The following is a 20,239-nucleotide window of genomic DNA, read 5'->3' as shown; positions in this document are numbered from 1 at the left end:
CCCGTCCCCGGGTCCGCCGGGGGCTGCGCCGGGAGCGCGGTGCTCGCGGGGCGGGGGCGCAAGGCCGGGGACCCTGCAGGGAGAGGGCCGAGCTGGAGGTCCCGTGCCGGGGTCCGGTGCCGGCCCCGGAGCGGAGCCCCCCGGGGGAGCGGGGCCCCGCCGCGGCCGGATCCGTGCGGGGCGCCGGGCCGGGGCCGGTCCGTGCGGGGCCGGGGCGGCGGGGCGGCACGGGCCGGCCCCGGACACCGGGGCGCTGCGCGGGGCGGGCCGGGGCGGAGAGGGGCGGCTCGGCTCGGCTCGGCTCGGCACGGCCCCGCCGGCACTCGGCTGGACGCTCTCGCCCGGCGCCGCCGCAGCCGCGCAGCCCGTGGGGACGAGAGGTACGGCCCGGGGCCCGGGGCCCGGGGCGGGCGGGCAGCGCGGGTCGGGACCGGCCCGGCGCGCGGGGGGCGGCGGGCGCGGCGCTGGGCGCGGGTGCCGGGGGCGCCCCGCGCGGCCCCGGAGCTCGCGGGAGGGGCCGCGCGTGGGAGGCTTCGCGGCGTGCGCGGGGATCCCGGCGCGGCGCGAGCGGCGGCGGGCCGGGGGCGCGAGGCGCGCTGCAGAGCCGGGCGGGGGGCGGCCGGGCGGCTGCCGGCGCGGGGGACGAACGGGGGCCGCGCGGGGCCGTGCCGCGCGAGGGCTGCGTGGCCGCGCGGGACGCGCCAGCTCCGTCCCCGACCCCCGGTTCCGCGGCGCGGCTGCGCGGTGCTGCGGGGGCTGCCCCTGCCGGCGGCCGCACGGAGGGTGCCCCGCGCCCGGTACAGAAAGCCTGCTTTGTGCGCGGTGCCGGCGGCGGGGGAGCTGTGTCACGTTCGCCGTGCCCCGCGGCTGCGTTTGGCGGGGTGCAAGGGTTTGTGCCAGGCTGCGGCGTGCGTTCCCCACGCGCTTGCTGGGAAGGGGAAGGGGAAGGGGAAGGGGAAGGGGAAGGGGAAGGGGAAGGGGAAGGGGTGCCCATCAGATCCGGCAGGTTAGCGGGGTGCTGCCTCGGGGCTGCGCAGCCATGCGTAGCCCTGAACGTGCTGAGCAGCGCCTGCCTTCAGGAGGCTCGTTTGCTGAGCTGTGGTTTACAAAGGGCGGTGGAGACTCAGGATTTCCATGAAGATGGAATTCGCTTCTTCGCTGGAAGAGAGGAAGGACGAAGGGATGCGAGGCTTGAAGGCTGGGGGCCTGGGCACGTCCTGCATCCTCTCAGCTGCTCTCCAGAGGAGTTGGCATGCAGCGGAGCAGGTCTCCTCTCTCCCAGTAGCTCTGAGATGGCTGGTTCCCTGCCCTGCGGTGCCTGGCCCCCCCAGACCTGTGGTTTGCCTCCCAGCCTGGCTGGGCTGTTGCGGCTGTGGCCAATGGCTACAGCATCTGCACATTCCTTTGGGGTCTTCCCCTCCTGCCTGCCCCTGCAGAGCCCAGAGGAGCCAAGAGCAGAGCTGGCAGCTGTTTCCCTGCTGTGTCTCAGGGAAACCCAGTGGTGTTAGGAACTGCAAAGAGCTGCGCTGTGTACTGCCCTGGCTTAGAGGCTGACAGCAGAACAGGGGACATCAGACAGTCCAAAGGGCTCAGGACTGCTTGAACCAGTGCGCTGGACCTGGTGAGTGCACTCAGGTGCTCTGTCCCCAGCTGGCACTCAGGACAGCCACAGAGTCGGGGCGTGGTGTCTACAGCAGTGTCCCCATCACCGCCTGGGACAGGGACATGCAGTGGGACAGCAGGAACAGGCACACAGCCTTCTTTCTGGTCAGCCAAGGGCAGCGAGCCCCCAACGAGCCCCACCAGGAGGTGGTGGTGTAGGGAGGTGTCACCGAGCCTGCCAGTGTGGTGGGGCTGCTGGGGTGGCCCTGGGTTGTTCCTCGGTGCCACTGGGAGCAGTTCAGCTGGGAGCCCTGGGGCCCCTGGACTTGGCTGTGCTTCTCCTGTGCCTCCTATCCTGTGGGGTCCCTGCCGGCGGGTCCAGCCGGTCCTGCCCCAGCGAGGCAGGGCTGTCACAACCCTCAGCTCCAGCACCCCTGGGCTGCTGGGAAGCAGGAGAACGAAGGAGGCCAGTCCAGGCGGCCAGGATTGCGAAAGGGCCGGTGCGGGAAGCCAGGCTCTGGCCTGTGTGTGCTGGGGCCCCAGGGAGATGGGGAGGGAGCGGAGCCCAGTGCCTGAAACCATGGGACCCAACAGACCTTCTCCTGCCCCTGTGCTGGGGACGCAACCCTTTGCTCTCAGGGATGTCCCGGCGTGGGCCTCGGCAGATTGTGATCCCGTCACCTCTTGACCTTCCCAGTGATGGGTAAACAGAGGGAGCTGCTTCCTCCTTCTCCTGGCGGGCTTCCCAGGTCGTCGGTCATTTGCTCTGCTCTTTTCTGAGTCCTTCCAGTCTGTCAGTGCCTGCTTTGCTGCATCTCCCTGTGCATGCCTCAGGCCTCCTGTGCAGCACTGCTGAGAGAGCCCACCCCTGCGGTGCCACCCCAGCCTGGCCCTTCCCTGCTGCTGCTGCCTGGGACCTTGTCCCCGTGCCACGGAGGTGACCTGCACTTGGCTGCCAGCATGCATGAGGACCCAACACACTGACCTGCTCTATATCTGCTTCATCTGCTCCTTCCCAAGCCTGTTTACTATTCACTGAGGTTTTCCTGGGGTAGATCAAGGTCCGTTCGAGTGCCTGGTGGGTACTGAATGGCACAGCCTCGGAGCCAGCATCCCCGTGCTTGGGGTTTCCCTCGCTGTCACCGCTTGCCCCTGCTGGTACAGCTGAGCCCCTGGAGGGCACAGCCCCTGTGCTGGGGCAGCGCAGCCGTGCTGAGGGAACTGGGGCTACCTGGCTAGGGAGTGCAGCTCCTGTGGGGCACTGGAGCCCTTGTTTGCCGGGAAGGGCAGAGTGGTGGGGCTGGTCTGGGAGCAGGTCAAGCAGTGCCATGGTTCCTGCTGCCACATGGAGCTGCCCTCAGCACAGAGGGGACTCTGCAGCCGGGCTGGGGGTGTGGATCCTGTGGTCTCAGCTCTGTGATGCACTCAGGTACCCACAACCAGCTCCATCCCTGCTGTATGCCAGGAAGGGGTTGGGGCCTGGCACATGCCTGGCTGGGACATTCCATGAGGCAGCAATGCTCCCCTGTGGCCAAGAAGGCTGATGTTATCCTGGGGTGCATTACAATGAGTGTTGCCAGCAGGCCAAGGGAGGAGATCCTGCCCCTCTACTCAGCCCTGGTGAGGCCACAACTGGAGTATAGTGTCCAGTTCTGGGCTCGCCAGTACAAGAGGGAGATGGAGCTACTGGAGTGAGTCCAGTGGAGGGCTACGAAGACGATGAGGGGACTGGAGCATCTCTCATATGAGAAGAGACTGAGAGAGCTGGGCCTGGTTAACTTGGAGAAGAGAAGGCCAAGAGAGGATCTTATCTATGTGTATAAATGTCTGTCAGGAGGACAGGGCCAGACAAGAGGCAACGGCACAAACTGAAACGTGAAGTTCCAGCTGAATATGAGAAAACATTTCTTTATTGGGAGAGTGACAGAGCACTGGCACAGGTTGCCCAGAGAGGCTGTGGAGTCTCCTTCTCTGGAGACATTCAAAACCCACCGGGATGTGATGCTGCGCAACGTGCTCTGGGTGATCCTGCTTGGCAGGGGGGTTGGACAAGGTGCTCTCCAGAGGTCCCTTCCAACCTCAGCCATTCTGTTATTTTGCGATTCCCGAGGTTTTCTGGGCGGTCACAAGGACCTGGGCTGCTCTCCAGCATCTATGGCTGGTGCTTGCTGGGGGCCAGCCCATCCCCCCAGCTGGGTGCGTGTCCGAGCCCCATTCACCTGCCAGGGGAATGCAGAAGCGCCTTGCACAAAACCCCTGTCAGAGAGGGGACTTTGTGGCTGCAGACGGAAGCCAGCAGTGGGGTGCCCGGGGCCCTGGGGCAGGCGAGTCTGGGCAGGATTGTGCCCAGCTTCTGGGTGACAGCAGCAGCCAGGGCACCCATCCCTGTCCCAGGCAATTCTTGGCCCCCGACCCTCCCCACAGGTGTTGCCTGTCCATGCCCCCAGCTGTCTGCACATCTGCTCTCCAGTGGATGTGTGCGGTTCATGCTGATCTCTGGTCCTTAGGAGCAGAGCTAGCATCCTCCCTGACACCCCCTTGTACTGCTGCTTGCATCAAGCATCCCCTGAGCCGGAGGGGTGGCAGCCCCCCTTGCTCCCAGCAGGACCGAACAGCCTGTCCCCTCATGGCCTCCACCAGCCGCAAGGAGGCTGGACAAAGGGGTGCCCCTTCCTCTGGCCAGATGGAGAAGTGAGGGGGATGCCCCCTCAGGACTCTTGCTCAGGTAGATCAGCCCTTCCAGGGTGCAGGGGACCCCCGGCTTGTCTGTGCCTGCCAAAGAGCCCCCAGCCCTGGCACAGACCTCATGCCCGCAGCAGATCCAGCCGGCAGGACTGTGGTCCTGTTGGACTGAGTCAGGGCTGGCCCTCTGGTTGCAGTGATCCAGAGACAGGAGCTGCAGGGAAGGGCCTGAGCTTGAAATCAGGAGGTGCTGAGTGCAGATCTGCCCCGTTGGAAGCCTGTGGGACTGCGCCGCAGCTGCCTGGGGCAGGGCGGGGGACTCCCTGTTCCCACAGCAGCAGTTGGGTCCGGGAGCAAAGCTTGCAGTGAGCAAGGAAAAAAGGGCAGTGTCACCATGCTGGAGGAGCAAATGCACTGCTGGCATTTAAGAAAGTGGAAAAAGTGATCTGGACAACGCCAGCCCTGTTAGCCCAATGTCTGTGATACCGAGCCTCAGAGAGGCATTGCGAGAGGGAGATGTTACAGAAGTGGGAAACTGGCTCCGTTTTCCCCCAGGGAGTCCACGCTGCCAACCGAACCGCTCTCCTGGATGCGCGTGGGAAGTGCTGCAGGCCTGTGCTGACCTCACCAGGGCAGGGGGGCAGGTGGCAGGGGCTGAGGACAGGCTGAGCTGAGGCAGGGGGAGCGAGTAGGGAGGGGGACGCTGGAGCCTCTGCAGAGGACAGCGGTGACCCAGGAGCACTGCAGACGGTGACTGCGGGACCCCTTCAGCGAGCTGTGGTTAATACAGAGAGGGATGGTAGGATTTAAGCAGGTTCAGAAGCAACTGAAGGACTGTGAGGAAGACAAATCCACAGAGAGCTTTTGAATGCAAAGACGGGGTGGCTGAGCTGTGGGCACCACAACAGGGAAGCAACAGAGCATCCCCGCCCTGTCCCAAGGCACTCCTGCTGCTTCTGTGGGCATCAGGGTCTGGGCTGAGGGACATTCGCCGTGGCCTGGCGCCGCTGCGTGGCTCTCGCCCTGACTGATGGCGTCAGGATGTGGAGGATCTCCCAGTGCCGGCCCCGTTGGCAGCGCACAGTGCCCAGACGGCCTTGTGTGGGGCTTCCCCACATCCCCAAACACAGGGCTGGGGCTGAGACCTCGCATCCAGCCAATCTGGAGGCCGGCGGCTTCAGCAATCCTGTCAATAGCAAGTGTACCAGGTCCTGTGGTAGCACTGCTGCGACTCGGTGGCACTGGGTGCTTGCCATGGCACCAGTGCCCGGTCCAGACAGACTGAGCACTTTCCTGTGTGCTGTGTTCTGGTCTCTGATCCTGCATGCTTTGTTCTTGAGTGCATGGCCTTACATTTCTTTCTAGACAAGAGTATAGTCTATGTGACGCCATTTTGCCAGGCCGCCCAGGTCTGTCCCCACCTACACACTCTGCCCATTTCTGTCTTTGCAGACTGTACCAGGAGAGGACTTTTTCTCTCCTTCAGACATGGTTCTGCTTTTGAAAGGCATGTGATCCTCACCAGAGAGCCCACTGAATGGTGACTTTCCAGTTGTAACCACATTTTAGTTACAGCAGGTGTCCAGTTTTAATCCACTTAGCAGAAGGTGCACTGATTTTGTTGAGTGCTAATCTTTCATTAAAAGGTCATGCAAGATGAATCGAATGCCTTCCAGTCTCAGCCTGTTGTATCAACACAGTTACTTCAATTAACCAAACCTGTGATCTCATAAAAGGTCACACCAGCTTTGTGACATGGACTATTTCTGCAGAACTGTGGAGATTGGCATTAATTGTGCTGCTGCCCTTTGGCATTGTATTGGCCCCATCACAAAGCAGCCTGCAGTCAGCACCAGCAGAGATCGCCTGCCTCATTCAGTGCAAGTGTGGGGGAAGCTTTAGCTCCACGTGTGCTTGCAGATTCCACAGTCTCCCCAGGTGAGTTAAAATTAGCACTGAGAGGGCCCAGACTTGCTGGCAAGTACTTGTGTGTGACGTGTGGCGCAGCCTAGCTCTGTAGATTTACATTGCTTCACTTGGGAAGGACAGGATGTCCCCTCTGACTGATGCACAGAATAAGAAGCGTTTTATTACTGCTGTGAGATGTTAAACTGATCCCCTCGCGGCTTTCCAGGCAGAGCAGAAACACGGCTGGAGCACTCCTGCCCTGCCTGCCCCCGCTGGCAGGGCTGGGATGGCCCTTTGTGCCTGCCCTCCCCTTTCTCCTGCCTAACAGGCTGATTAAAAGGTTCAGCAAAGCGTTTCCCTGCTGCCTGCCCACAAATATGCTTCCTGCTGGGCTTCTCTTTGTTCTTGCAATGCCAAAGCAGGCAGCCGAGGTACGGGTAGCCCAGAGCCAGCCACTGCAAACCCAAGGGCTCGCAGGGCGCATTCCTGACCCCCAGTGCCTGTTGCTGTCCCTGTCAGTGCTGCTGTGTCCCCCATGCCCCAGGATGTGACAGAGGAAAGAGCAGGGCCGGAGTTGATGCGATTGCCCCACAGGGGTCGGCATCTTCCTGCTGCAACTTCTGCACTGGCCGTGGACCGGTGCTGTTGGTCCCCTTGCCCTCGCCCTCCCTCCTCGCACGTCCCTGCAGGCACTGGGACTCGCTGGCACTGTGCTGGTGGTGTCCCAGCCCGAAGGGGCAGGAGGCGGCAGGGGGCTGTGTCGGGGCAATGGGCACAGGGAAGGGTTTGTCTGCCTGTCCCTGCTTCGTGTTCAGGAGTCGCTGGAGGCTGGAGTGGTGACCTGGCCTCCGTAACCTGGCAAAGAGAAGCATGACAGAGCAGGAGCAGGGCCGATTCTCATAGAAAACCTATCCCATGGTTGGACACGGGGCTGTGGGGCCATCCCTGAGCCCAGGCTCAGTGCTGGTGGCAAGGCCCAGGGCGATTGTCCCAGTGCAGCACAGGGATGTATCTCGCCCCAAGGAATGGGCTCTGACAGCTCTGTGGCTCCATCCAACTGGCACGCTGGAGCTGCGAGGGAGCAGGGGATGGGGTGCACAGGGCGGTGGCTGGCAGAGGAAGTGTGCCGGCACCATGGGGCTTGTCTGTGAGACGCACGGGCTGAGGAAGGAGCATGTGCAGGGCTTGCATTTGCTTTCCCTTCTGCGGAGCCCTGTAGCTAAACATCAGAGTCTGAAATCACCCCAGCTTTTAGGTGAGCACGCTCAACCTTATTCTTTGAATGTTGTCTAAAGACAACCCGTGTGAGTGAGGCATGTGGGATATGCTCCCAGTGGGTTTGGCTGCTGGGCCTGTCCCAGGAGGGGCTCCCAGGCAGTGGGGGCACTGTGCAACGGGCCGGCTGGGGGCAGGCTGTGGGGCTGCAGCCCTGCGGCGGGAGGCTCGCCGTGCCTTGGTGCTGTGCTGCCAAACACGCCGCCAGCCCGGCCTGGAGCAGTGCTGGTGCTGCCTGCACAGGCATGCTGATCCCAGGCTGCGTGGTGCTGAGGGGGTTAAGGTGGTCCCTGGCGGCACACGTGGGAATAGGGTGAAGGCGGTTTACAGAGAAATGTTTTCACCATTGTTTGTCAACGAGGCTGATGCAGGAATACCGCATCTCCCGCAGGTATTCTCAGGGAGCCACAAATGTTATTGAAGGGCTGGAGAAAATGCCTCACAGGGAGAGATGTAAACGGCTCCAGTTGCGTCGCTCCTGACAGTGGGCAGGAGCGTGGCTTGGCAGCCCCTTGGTCAGCAGCTCCAGTCCCGGCTGCCGTGCGGCCGGTGGCGTACCGAGGTCCACGGCCAGCCCAGCCAGGCCACCCCATTCCCTGGCCGTGTCCCAGCACCTCTGCTGCAGCAGCCGGTGCCCCTTCTTTTCTGGAGGTGACGCGTGCCCCTTGGCACATCTGCTGTCGTTCTCGGTGCGGGAGATGTGATCCGGCAGCACAGCGCAGCGAGGGGCCGGGGGCGGCGGGCAGGGCTGTGGCTGGCAACGGGGCTGGGGGTGCAGGCGGGCGGTGGGCAGGGGCTGTCCCCGGCTGGGGACGGGGCACACGGGCGTGCTGGCACCCGGCAGAGCTGCGCAGGGGCGGGGATTTCACCGCACGGCGCCGGGCTGAGCTGGTGTTGCGGCACGATGCGGTTCTCCCGCCTGCCCTGACGCTGTCTCCCCACGCAGGGCCACGCCGCCATGGGACACCACAGCACGTGGACGTGGCAGGAGCTGCTGGTGCTGCTGGGGGTGCTCTGGCTGGGGGGGGGCAGCGCCCAGCCCACCCCTCCGGGCCCCACGCGCAGCCCCGCGCCCCAGCTGAAGTTTCGCCTGGCTGGCTACCCACGCAAGCACAACGAGGGCCGCGTCGAGGTCTTCTACAACGATGAATGGGGCACCATCTGCGACGACGACTTCACGCTGGCCAATGCGCACGTGCTGTGCCGGCACCTTGGCTTCGTGGCTGCCACCGGCTGGGCCCACAGCGCCAAGTACGGCAAAGGCGTCGGTAAGAGGCGCAGCCGTGTGCTGCACTAGGCTGGTGTGGGGACCAGCAGGGCCCCGTGTCTGCAGAGTGCCTGGCAGCGTGACTGTCCTCGTGTGTATGCGCCTGCATGTGTGTGCATGTGCAAAGCAGACTGGGAAGCTCCACGTGTGCATGTGCATGTGTGTCCCCAGCACTTAGGGAGGATGTATGCATGCACTACAACAGTGGGCTGTGCATGCCCTGCATGGTGCAGGTGGCTGCAGGGCTGCGCCGGTGAGGGCACGTGCAGAGGTGCAGCAGGCTGCTGTGTGCAGGCGAGATGCCGTACAGGCCCCAGGATGTGTGCTACATGCAGGCACTGTGGAGACTCCCCACCAGCTGCTCCCACACTCAGGCTTTCCCTCGTTGCATGTCTGGCCCCAGCTTTGTGCCAGGAGAGGGCTGCCCCAGCCTTGTGTCCAACTAGTGTCCTACCCTCTTGCCTGCTACATGCCTGCGTGGCCCTGGCCGTGCGCAGCGGGCACCCTCCCTGCTCCTGGGGGCTGCTGCATGGGCTCGGTCCCCTCTCACCTCTGGCCCTGGCATGTGGCAGGGCGGATCTGGCTGGATAACGTGAATTGTGCGGGAGGTGAGAAGAGCATTGGGGACTGCAAACACCGGGGCTGGGGGAACAGTGACTGCAGCCACGAGGAAGACGCAGGTGTCATCTGCAAGGATGAGCGCATCCCAGGCTTCAAGGACTCCAACGTCATTGAGGTGAGGGTGCTGTGTCTGGGGCGGCCCTGCCTGGCTTTTGACCTCCCTGCCTGGTCGGGGGCAGCTTCCTCACTGCAGCCCGGCAGGCGTCTGTGCCTGCCGGTGGGGAGGAGGGGCTGCGGTGCGCAGCCCTGCAGCAGGCAAATCCTGCCCCTGCCCCACGTGGAGTGCAGTACTGCCACAGCATCCCCTGGGCATCCTGAGCTGCTCCTTCCCTCGTGGCATCTGCAGGCCACGGGGGCTGTCCTGTGCCCCTACAGACTGTATGCCCCTGTCTCCTGTCTGCCAGGGGCCCTGGTCCCAGACCTGCTCATGCACGCTGCGCTCTGCTGGCACGTGTGGCCGCTCCCCTCTATCTCTCTTCCAGGCTGTTTCTCAGACCACACCTTGGGTGCGGGGACATGGCGCAGCTCTGGGCATGTGCTGGCTGGGGTCTCACCAAGAGAGGGGTGCTGGAGCCATGTCCTGCAGGCTGTGCCCAGCATCCAGCGCCCTGTGCTGCTATCCTGCCCTGGGAGGGTGCCTGGGCTGGGGTCTGGATACAAGGTTCCTAGGTGAACGGATGGCAGCACTGGCTCTCCCGGCTGCAGTCCTGGAATTAGACCTGAGGGACCAGGGACAGGGATAAGTACTTGGCTACCCTGGGCCGTTGGAGATGGGACCGTCCTGTCCCTGTTCCCCACATGGGTCTGGGGAACCCCCTCCTGCAGGGCGTCCTTGGGCTGGCAGGGAGCGGGGGCCCAGGGGTGCCAAGCAAGCCTGGGGTGACCCATGCCCTGCAGACAGAGCAGAGCCACGTGGAGGAGGTTCGTCTGCGGCCGGTGGTGTCAGGGGCCCGGCGGCGGCTGCCGGTGACAGAGGGCATCGTGGAGGTGCGCTACAAGGATGGCTGGGCACAGATCTGCGATGAGGGCTGGGACACCAAGAACAGCCGTGTCATCTGTGGCATGATGGGCTTCCCTGCAGAGAAGAAGGTGAACAGGAACTTCTACAAGTGAGTGGGGCTGGCAAGGAGTCCCGTGTGGCTGGGGTGTTGGAGCAGCACTGGGGGATGCCAGGAGCAGTGCTGGGGGGACAGTCGGGAACATGCTGTTGGGCATTGAGGCTCCCCAGCATCCCTCCTGTCCCTGCAGTTCACCCAGCCCTAGCTCCATGGGCCATTTGGGCACTTGCTAACCAAGCTGGGGGTCTGTGGCACGTCTGGGGGCCACCAGTCTCCCCATGCACCACTGCAGAGCCTGACCAAGAGGTCAAGTTTTGCTCCCCAACAGTGGTGCACCTCCACATTTCCCTCTCGTAGGGAGTGCGGGGGTCCCTGTGCCCGGGGCGGTTTGTCGTGAGCCAGGCAGGGATGAGGCCACAGCACCGTGGCTCAAGGGAGGGGCCCGGGTGTGGGTGCGCCGCCCGCGGTGCAGTGCCCAGCACTGTGCGCACCCCTCACCGCACAGCCAGGGTGTTGCTCCTGCAGGCGGTTGAAGCGTGCAGCCAGGACAAAGGGACAGAGCCCAAGGCCGGGCAGCAGGTAAGGGGCTGGGGCGCCCTGTCTGCTGAGCCCTGGGCAGCACCGGGCTGCCCTGTCCCACCAGTCTCTGCAGTCCGAGTGGATCCTGGCATGAGCGGATCTGGACAGAGCAGACTGAGGGCCTGTGGTGTGCTGGGCAGGAAGAGCCCACTCCAGTGGGACCTGTCTGGGCGCACTGGGGTCCCCTGTCCCCCATGAGAGATGCTCTTTCTCCTAGGCTGCTGGTGCCCCAGGCAGAGCAGCCTTGTCCTGCACAATGGGCAGGGTCTGTGTCTGCAGGGCAGATCCGTTGTGGGCAGGGTCCTGGTGGAAGGCATGGGGAGGGCTGTGGTGCTCTGTGCTGCAGCCCTGCAGGGACAGGGAGGCCTCGGAAAGGAGCTCTCTCTCCTGGTGGATAGGGAGGGTGGGCTGCAGGAATGGGCTGCTTTCTGTAGAAAGCTGCAGTGGGGAAGCTGGAAAGGCTGCGCACTTCCCTATTCCCCATTGGGTGGGATGGCACGGGCATTGAAGTGCTTGCTCAGCCATGGTGGTAGTGCTGGGCACCAGGGCAGTGGGCATGGCGGTGCTGGTAGTGCTGGGCACTGGGCTGACGGTCATGGTTTGGTAGGTCTTGTCCCAGGTGCTGCACCTGCCCGGGATCTCTTGCACCGTCTGCCCACTCGCTCTTGCTGCCATTCTGCCTGACCCCAGGGACAGTCTGGCTGCCCTTTCCCTCTGGCCCTGCACTGCTGCTGACGGATTTGGTAGTGGGTGCAGAGACCCAAGCTACATCCAAAGCCCATCCTCCCTGGGCTGTTGCATGGTACCTCTCGCTTGAGACCATCATGTGGAGAAGCTGCTCTGCCCCTGCCCCGCTTCAGCTCGGTACCACCATCCCCCTGGTGCTGAAGGTGCCCCGTGTGCTCTTGACCCATCCCGAGTCCTTCACTGTGACTTCCCAGCACTGTGTCATCGATGGGCACCCTCCCCAGCTCCTGTAGCTCTGCCTGCGCTGGTGGTGGGAATCCAGATGGGGTCAGCCTGTGAGGGTCTCCTCAAAGCCCCACTCACACGTCCCTCTTGCTGCAACTTGCTGTTGCTGCTTTGTCTGGTTGATGCCCACTACCTCTTTTCCACTGAGCGGGCATTATCCACGTGGCACTGGGCGAAGTGCTGCGCCACGTCTGTAAGCAGCGATCCGCTCCCTTTCCTCTGCCTGCCACAGGAGCCAAGCTCTGGTCTGCCTGGGCTGAGCTGTTCAGGCTGCACGTCTGCAGCCTGTGTGGGGTGACGGCTGGAAGGGACCTCGGGGTTCTGGTCCAACCTCTCCTGCAGCGCTGTGGGCTGGCTCAGGGCTTCATCCAGCTGGCTTTTGAAAGACAACAAGGACAGAGATCCTGCAGCCGTGTGGACTCTGCTCTGATGCTGAACGGCCCTCATGGGGAGAAAGTTTTCCTTACATCTAGTGTGACACTCTTCTTGCAAATTTTGCCTGCTTTCCCTTGTGCACCTGTCTTTGGCAGCTGTGAAGAGCCTGTCTCTGGCTCCCTGACAGCCCTTTGTGGGTGCAAGTTGGGGGCTGCCTGAGCCCCTGGAGCTAAATCATCCCCAGGCTGCAGCAGCCCAGCTTCCCATTTCTCCGCCAGTCCCTGGCTGTCCCGGTGCTGTCTGCAGGGCTCGCTCCAATTGCTGATATTTTTCTTGTATCAGGAGACCCAGAACTGGGCGCAGGATCTACCTGTGGTCTCAGGAGTGCTGATGGGTGCTGATGTCCTCTGGACATTTGTGTGAACCCTTGTCCTGACTGTCCCGTGCTGTGTCACGGGGCTCACTGGGCTGCGTGGGCTGACACTGATGTGCTGCGGGCTGGCAGGACAGCTGCCAGGCTTGATTTTGCCTTATCCCTAGTTTCTGGGGAGCTTGCAGTCCCCTGCCATGTTTTGTCACTCTTTTCTCCTTCTGGTCCCTGGGGATTTGGCCATGCTCAGCGTCCTCCTCCCCACCAAGCAAAACAAAGCATTTCTGGGGGTGTGGGGGTTACAAACAACATACCAGCATCCTATGGTTTTCTCTGCACTGCTCAGTGTGAACCCAGGGTACTCCCCACGCTGAAGCTGGGTGCGGTGAGCTCGCAGAGCGTCTCACCATCCCCGTGGCTTCGGGGAGAGCACTGTCCACATGCACCGCTAGCTCGGCGCCATGCTTGCTAGGTGTCCTGCTCCCCTTGGAGCAAAGCACAGTGATGTTGTCTGGTGTCTGGATGAGGACAGGGGCATACCTCACTTGCACCTGACAGATCAAATCATTGCCACCGGTGTTTGATCTTCTGCTGTGTGTAAAAAGCAGCACGGGATGTGGCTGCATCTGTCACAGTTTCCTGGCGGGATGTGGGCAGGAAACTGCATCATTGCTGTGGAGGGCAGTTGTGTCATATTGCTGGCAGCAGATGATGCCATTGCACCCACGCATGACACGAAGTGGACGTGCATGAGGCTCACCAGGGGCACGCATGCCAAGCTCAGTCTCCAGGGAGAGGTGACAGCCTGGGGCCCCGGGCTCCTTGATGGTTGTTTTCTGTTTTCCAGGCTGGCCTCCAAATCTCAGCCTAAACAAAAGCGCAGGGAGGACGTAGGGTCCAGGAAGAGGTAAATGGCTCCAGTGGGGAGCCCGAGTGCCTGGAGCCCCGCTCAGCGCTGCTGGAGCCACGCGTGTCCCTGTGCTGCTGGGACAGGGGCAGGGCCGGCGAGGGTTGGGCGCCCCAGGGGCACAGCGCATCCCACCGGGGATGGAGCCAGGGGATGGAGCGAGGGGCAGGGACGGTGCAGCCGCAGGTGGGGCGGCCGCCGACACCTCCGCTCCCGGTGGCTGTGCCGCAGGCTGTGCTCTCTCCTTGCAGGCTGTTTGCGGAGCGGCAGCAGCTCAACTACCGCCTGCACTCCGTGTCCTGCACGGGGACGGAGGTGCACCTCTCCATGTGCACCTTCCAGTTCTACCAGGGCAACACCTCCACAGCCTGCGGGGCCGGCATGCCCGCCGTTGTCAGCTGCCTGCCTGGGCCCCTCTTCACCTCTGGCAGCACCCACAAGAAGAAGCAGCGCCAGCAGCAGCAGGGCCAGGTGAGCCCTGCAGGGTGGATGTGCGGTGCTGTGGGGCCACAGCGGCCACTGCCCTGTTGCAGGGCTCTGAGCCCCTGGCTGGGCCAAGAGCAGGGGTGCAGTGTCCCTGGGTGACTGATCCGTAGGATCGGCAGGAGGTGGGGACAGCGTTCTGTCCCTGCACGTCACAGTCACCTCTGTGCTGCACTGTGCTGTGCCATGGCACGCTGCTGTGCCACGCCACACGGTGCCGTGCTCTGCTGTGCCATGCCACACTGTGCTGCGCCGCGTTGTGCCGCACCGTGCCTGCCGTGCTATGCCGCACCGTGCCACACCACGGTGTCCCCTGCCGTGCTGTGCCGCACCGTGCCACACCACGGTGTCCCCCGCTGCGCCCTTACCCCACTCCCCCACAGCTGCGGATCCGGCTGAAGGGAGGTGCGAAGGCCGGGGAGGGCCGTGTCGAGGTGCTCAAGAGCAGCGAGTGGGGCACAGTCTGCGATGACCGCTGGAACCTGCTGTCAGCCAGCGTGGTGTGCCGCGAGCTGGGTTTTGGCAGCGCCAAGGAAGCCCTCACTGGGGCACGCATGGGCCAAGGTGAGGGTCCTGGGCCAGGCATCGCCTTCAGATGGCCGCGCTGGGCGAGCCACAGCCAGGCCTGTCCCTGCGGCTGCGGGCAGCATGTGGTGCAGGGCTTGCCCTGAGCATCCCGGGGGACTGCAGCCGCTCGGTCCTTTGGGGAGGGCAGGGCTGTGCTGGGAGGGGGGCAAGGGCAGCTGCAGGGAGGGGATGGTGTCCTCGTGCGGCTGGGCGCTGAGCCCCGCCGTTCCTCCGCAGGGACAGGGCCTATCCACCTGAACGAGGTGCAGTGCCTGGGCACCGAGAAGTCCCTCTGGAGCTGCCCCTTCAAGAACATCACGCAGGAGGACTGCAAGCACACGGAGGATGCAGCCGTCCGCTGCAACATCCCCTACATGGGCTATGAGAACCTGGTGTGTGTTGTGGTGGGGGCTGCACAGCCGTGGGGTTCCTGGCATCGGGGCCCTGGAGTGGGGGGCTGAGGGACCACAGCGGTGTCTGTGTCACCTGCTGAGCCCGGGGAGCCCATGGGACCTGACATAGGATGTCCCCTCGTCTGTCCTGTACTGCACCCCATTGCAGCCGTTGTTTCCCCCGGTCTGGGGAAAGGGCTGCCCTGGGGGGGTTGGGGATTTCTGGGGACTGGAGTCCCAAACTGCCCCTGTGAGTTGGGGGGTGGAAGGGAGGCCCCCTGGGGGCTCTGAGGGCTCTGTGGTGCCCCCTGCTCAGTGGTGTGGGGCAGCTGCTCCCTGCTGAAGCACCTGAAAAAAAATCGCTGTGGGCCAAGTAGAGAGATTTTTTTTTTAACTGACGATGAAATGAGCAAATGGAGCAGCACCATCCTCTTTGACCTAGCGTCTCATTTCATCCACTTTGGGCTTTTTAACCTTTTTAACACTCTCACGCCTGTCATTTCTGAAATGAGAATGCATTTTGAAATGAATCCTTTTCCCTGCTTTGGTACACACTTCCCAAACCCACAAAGTCTTGGCCCCAAAACTGCCATTTTTGGTGAGTTCCCAGCTCACCAAAAGTTGTGCCTGGCTCTGCTCAGCTCCCGGCTGCCTCCTCCTCCTTGACGTGCCGCCCTGGCCCCGGGGCCCATCCAGGTGCTGCCGCGCGGCCCCGGCTGCCTGGGTGCCTGGGCAGGATGCGCTGTGGGACGCAGCCCCAGCAGCAGGAGCATCGCTCGTGATGCCGATGACACTGCCACTGCCTTTCTCTGCAGATTCGGCTGAGCGGGGGTCGGAGCCGCTTCGAGGGGCGGGTCGAGGTGGCGGTGGGGGCTGGCGACGGGGACGAGCTCCGCTGGGGTCTGGTCTGCGGCGAAGGCTGGGGTACGCTGGAGGCGATGGTGGTCTGTCGCCAGCTGGGTCTGGGATTCGCTAACCACGGCTTACAAGTAGGTGCTAGTGCCAGCTTGGCCAGGGCAGCGAGCCGCCACCACCACTGCTCCGCGGGGACAGGGACGGGGACGGGGACGTGGCGGGGGGCGGTGCAGTGTGGGGTGCGTGCTCACGGCCCCAGGACTTCCCCACAGATCCGCCTAGCCGGCGGGAGGACGGCGTTCGAGGGCCGCGTGGAGGTGAAGCGCGGCAGTAAGTGGGGCACGGTGTGCAGCGATGGCTGGACCACCAAAGAGGCCATGGTGGCCTGCCGCCAGCTTGGCCTGGGCTACTCCCTGCACGCGGTGACGGTAGGTGCCGGCAGGGAGGCGCCTGGTGATGCCCCGGCAAGCACAGACACCGGCGCTTCCCTGATGGCCCCGGGGCTGAGAGGGGTGATGGGACGTGACCCCTCTGTGCCACGCGATAGGACCTGTGGGGGCAGCCTGGGCGGGCGGGCGGGGTGTACCGGGGCAGGGTGCGTCTGAGCCGGGGCACCCACAGCATTTGGCCCAGCCTGTCTCACCCAACCCAGGAGACGTGGTACTGGGATGCCAGCAACGTGACGGAGATGGTGCTGAGCGGTGTGAAGTGTGCTGGCCATGAGATGTCCCTGAGCCACTGCCAGCACCACGGCAGCAGCCTGAACTGCAGGAACACGGGCACGCGCTTCGCCGCAGGCGTCATCTGCTCTGAGAGTGAGCGCTCATGGGGACTGTGGGCAACGGGGCCGCGGGGCCAGGGGCTGCAGGGAAAGAGGCTGTGGGCAAGGGGCTCTGCAGGTGGTGGGGGCTGTGGGGTCGGCCCGTGCCGGCTGATGGGGTGGGGACACATTCACCTGGCTGGCTCAGCCCTGCTTGCGCTGAGCAGCGGTGCGTCCAGCCGTCCCTGAGCCACTGCCTGCTCCCCAGCCGCCTCCGACCTGCTGCTGCATGCGCCGCTGGTGCAGGAGACGGCGTACATTGAGGACCGGCCGCTGCACATGCTGTACTGTGCCGCCGAGGAGAACTGCCTCTCCAGCTCGGCCCGCCTGGCCAACTGGCCCTACGGGCACCGCCGCCTGCTCCGCTTCTCCTCCCAGATCCACAACAACGGCCGTGCCGACTTCCGCCCCAAGGCTGGCCGCCACTCCTGGGTCTGGCACGAGTGCCACCGGTGCGTGCGTGGCGCGGGCAGGGAACGGCCTGGGCCGGGGCTGCAGGCGGCAGGAGGGCGGTGGTGCTGCTGGTGGGCAGGGGGAGGGCGGCGTCGGGACCTGTGCTGCCAGGGGTCATTTTCCCCAGTTTGGCTCAGGGCTGACCCTGAATAGCGGTGTTGGGGCTGGGGGTGTCGGGGGGCAAGGACGGGGCTGCAGGCTGTGCAGGGGCTGAGCCTCCCCTTGCCGGGGCCACCGGGCTGGGGACAGCCGTGTCCCATCCCAGGGCAAGGCTGAGCTCTGCCCTAGCCTCGCAGTGCTCGCAGTGGGGACCTTCCCAAGCACTGAGGGACAGGCAGGCGGGGACCTGTCTCCTGCTTGCTCCGTGGGTTTCCTCAGCTGCCCCCTCCACCTCTGGCCCTCCCTGAGGGTTGCACTGGTGCAGAAGAGCGCTGCGGGCTCTCTCACAGGCACTATCACAGCATGGACATTTTCACCCACTACGACATCCTGACTCCCAATGGCACCAAGGTGGCAGAGGGCCACAAGGCCAGCTTCTGCCTTGAGGACACAGAGTGTGAAGAAGGTGGGCACTGCAAGGCTGTGGGGCACTGTCCCTGCCGTGTCCCCCTCTGTGCAGGGGGCTGCAGCAGGGATGAGCCGTGCTCGCTTCTTGCCTGCAGATGTGGCCAAGCGGTACGAGTGTGCCAACTTCGGGGAGCAGGGCATCACGGTGGGCTGCTGGGACCTGTACCGGCACGACATCGACTGCCAGTGGATCGACATCACTGATGTCAAGCCTGGCAACTACATCCTGCAGGTGCTGCGGCTGTGCCCCCCGCCCCTCTCACACCCCCTGAGCAGTACTGCATAGGACATGCTGAAGAGACCACCCAGCATGGGCTGTGCCGTGGGGCTAGGAGGGCTCTGGAGCTTGCCTCTGCCCCGTGGTCCTCAGCACGCTGCTGGCCCTTCTGTGGATAGGGTGCCTGGCCCCAGGAGCCATGGCACGGAGGGACTGTGCCTATCCCAGGGCCTGGAGTCGTGCAGGGCTCATGTGGAACCCGCTCAGGCTTGCTGCAGCCTGAAAGCCATTTCCTGCGCAAAGGAATGTTGCTCTTGGGGCCATGGGGCGCAGTGACAGGGCCACCAGCTCCTCAGAGCCCTCCAGCACATCCCACTGTGGCCAGGGAGACGAGTCCTGCTGGGGCTGGGGGGACAGGGCCGTGCCGGGGCCGTACCCCGGGCAGCAGCTACGCCGGGCTGGGAGGGCCAAGCTGATGCGGTGCGGGGCTGCAGGGCGTGGGGCAGGGGCCCGCAGCGCCTCACTGTCAGTGCCCCACAGGTCGTGATTAACCCCAACTTCGAGGTGGCAGAGAGCGACTTCACCAACAACGCCATGAAATGCAACTGCAAGTACGACGGGCACCGTATCTGGGTGCACAGCTGCCACATCGGTAACGGCCCAGGGACGCGGCATGGGCTGGAGCGAGGGCACGGTGGGGCTGGGGGTGTCCTGGGGGGGACCGAGACAGGGGCAGTAAGGGCTGGGGGCAGGCTGCGGGGCACGGGCAGGTGTGGGGGGCAGGGGCTGGGGTGCTGGGGGTGGCTGGGGAAGGGCGGAGGCGCTGGCAGGACAGCACTGGAGCTGACAGCTCTTGTCCTCTGCCGCCAGGCGACGCGCTCAGCGAGGAGGCCAGCAAGCGGTTTGAGCAGTACCCGGGCCAGCTGAACAACCAGATCTCGTAGGGCCCAGACGCAGGAGCCCCGGGGAGATGGGCATCTTCCTCCTCCGCCCCACACGTGCAGGAGGAAGCTGCTGCGGGGCCGGTGGGGGGCTTGCCCCCAACACCTCTGAGCCCTGCACCGCTCTGGGGGCTGCCCAGGACTCACCGCCGGGGAGCCAGGGCTGGAGGCACCGGCGGCCCGGGGCACTGCCCCAAACACTGGCCGGACGCTGCACCCCCTTCCTGGGCTGCGGCACCATGGCACGGTCAGGGGAGGCCCCGCGCCCCCTCCTGCCACACCGTGCTCCCCCCGCTCCCTGTCCCCACCACCCCACTGCACCCCCTCCTGCTCCCCCGGCCCAGTTCCTCTCGCCCTGAGCTGCCTTCTCTGGGGCTCTGCCCTCTGCTGGCACCAGGATCCACTGCCCACCTGGGGACCCCCCCTGCTCAGGGCCAGCCTCTGTCATGCCCCAGGAGCCCCTTGTTCCCCAGGACGCTGTGGCCGCCCTGCACTGGCAGTGCTGCCTCTGGCTGCCCAGCAGCAGCTCCCACACTCATTCCTTAGTTGTAATTTTATTTTCTTGATAAAGTTGTCTGTTCTATTTCCCCAAGGGGTGCTGGCTCCTCTCTGGGGTGGGAAGAAGAGCCTGGTAAGTCAAGGGTAAAGCATGGCCAGGCTGCCTGGCATGGTGTGTGGGAGCTGCCCCCGCACAGGGGGGAGGAAGGGGCTGCCGGAGCCCGCAGCAGCGGCCCCGGCCCCACGCAGCCCCGGCCCCACGCAGCCCCACAGAGCTGCTGGAGGCCCGCACCAGCGGGAGCAGATGGGGCCACCCTGGCGCAGCATGGATGTGGTGAAGCGCCGTTTCCCCCGTGCCAGATGCAACGCAGATGTCATGTAGCAGGAATGCCAAGCAGCATGACCTTCCACCAGCCCCGCAGGGCTGTGAACCGCAGGGAGTGCAAGCTCACAGCAGAGCTGGGCTGCCTCGGTGGGCAGCAGCCCCACAGGGACTGACGTGTGGAGCAGAGCCCCACCGAGTCAGGGGGACTTTGGGCACACCTAGGGACACGAGACCCATGTAAGGGGGAAAGACACCTCAGTTGCTGCAGCTCTTGTCCTTCAGCCAGAGGCTCTGGCCCTGCCTGCGTCTGAGCGGTGCAGAGGAGCAGCTCCAGCCTCTGCTGGGGGCAGACCAGGGGAGGAGAGGGGCAGCTGGCACGGGGCAGGCCCTGGCTCCAGCCCTGGAAAGCGCTGCGGTCAGCGCTGCCGGAACAGCTATGCAAGAAACGTCTGTGCTATTTCCCCTGCGAGTGGCCGCCCCTCCCCGCGGCTGGGGCTTGCCGGGG

General features: G+C 64.3%; 1 protein-coding gene across 9 annotated transcripts; it reads left to right on the top strand.

Annotated features, from left to right (window-relative positions):
• Window positions 1-226: 226 nt before the first annotated feature.
• LOXL3 (lysyl oxidase like 3) lies at window positions 227-19,498 on the top strand. Of its 9 annotated transcripts, XM_083832892.1 has the most exons (17): window positions 227-380; window positions 8,414-8,735; window positions 9,307-9,470; window positions 10,253-10,464; window positions 10,939-10,992; window positions 13,557-13,616; window positions 13,868-14,087; window positions 14,483-14,663; window positions 14,904-15,058; window positions 15,874-16,047; window positions 16,186-16,341; window positions 16,566-16,728; window positions 16,942-17,185; window positions 17,636-17,751; window positions 17,849-17,985; window positions 18,511-18,622; window positions 18,841-19,498. In XM_083832892.1, the coding sequence occupies exons 2-17, from the start codon at window positions 8,426-8,428 to the stop codon at window positions 18,912-18,914; spliced, it is 2,532 nt and encodes an 843-aa protein (XP_083689018.1). In that variant the 5' UTR covers window positions 227-380; window positions 8,414-8,425; the 3' UTR covers window positions 18,915-19,498. The 9 variants fall into 9 exon arrangements, with proteins under 9 accessions (XP_083689018.1, XP_083689019.1, XP_083689020.1 ...); XM_083832893.1 differs by lacking the exon at window positions 10,939-10,992; XM_083832894.1 differs by lacking the exon at window positions 13,557-13,616.
• The last annotated feature ends 741 nt before the right edge of the window (window positions 19,499-20,239 follow it).

This window comes from Anser anser (genome assembly GCF_964211835.1).
Source record: "Anser anser genome assembly, chromosome: 4".
Taxonomy (NCBI): domain Eukaryota; kingdom Metazoa; phylum Chordata; class Aves; order Anseriformes; family Anatidae; genus Anser; species Anser anser.
This window is presented reverse-complemented; position numbering and strand designations above follow the sequence as displayed.

Coding starts and splice junctions, on each gene's coding strand:
- LOXL3 (XM_083832892.1), top strand. CDS start 8,426: ATGGGACACCACAGCACGTGGACGTGGCAGGAGCTGCTGGTGCTGCTG. Junction 9,471..10,252: donor AGGACTCCAACGTCATTGAG/GTGAGGGTGCTG, acceptor CATGCCCTGCAG/ACAGAGCAGAGCCACGTGGA. Junction 10,465..10,938: donor GTGAACAGGAACTTCTACAA/GTGAGTGGGGCT, acceptor TTGCTCCTGCAG/GCGGTTGAAGCGTGCAGCCA.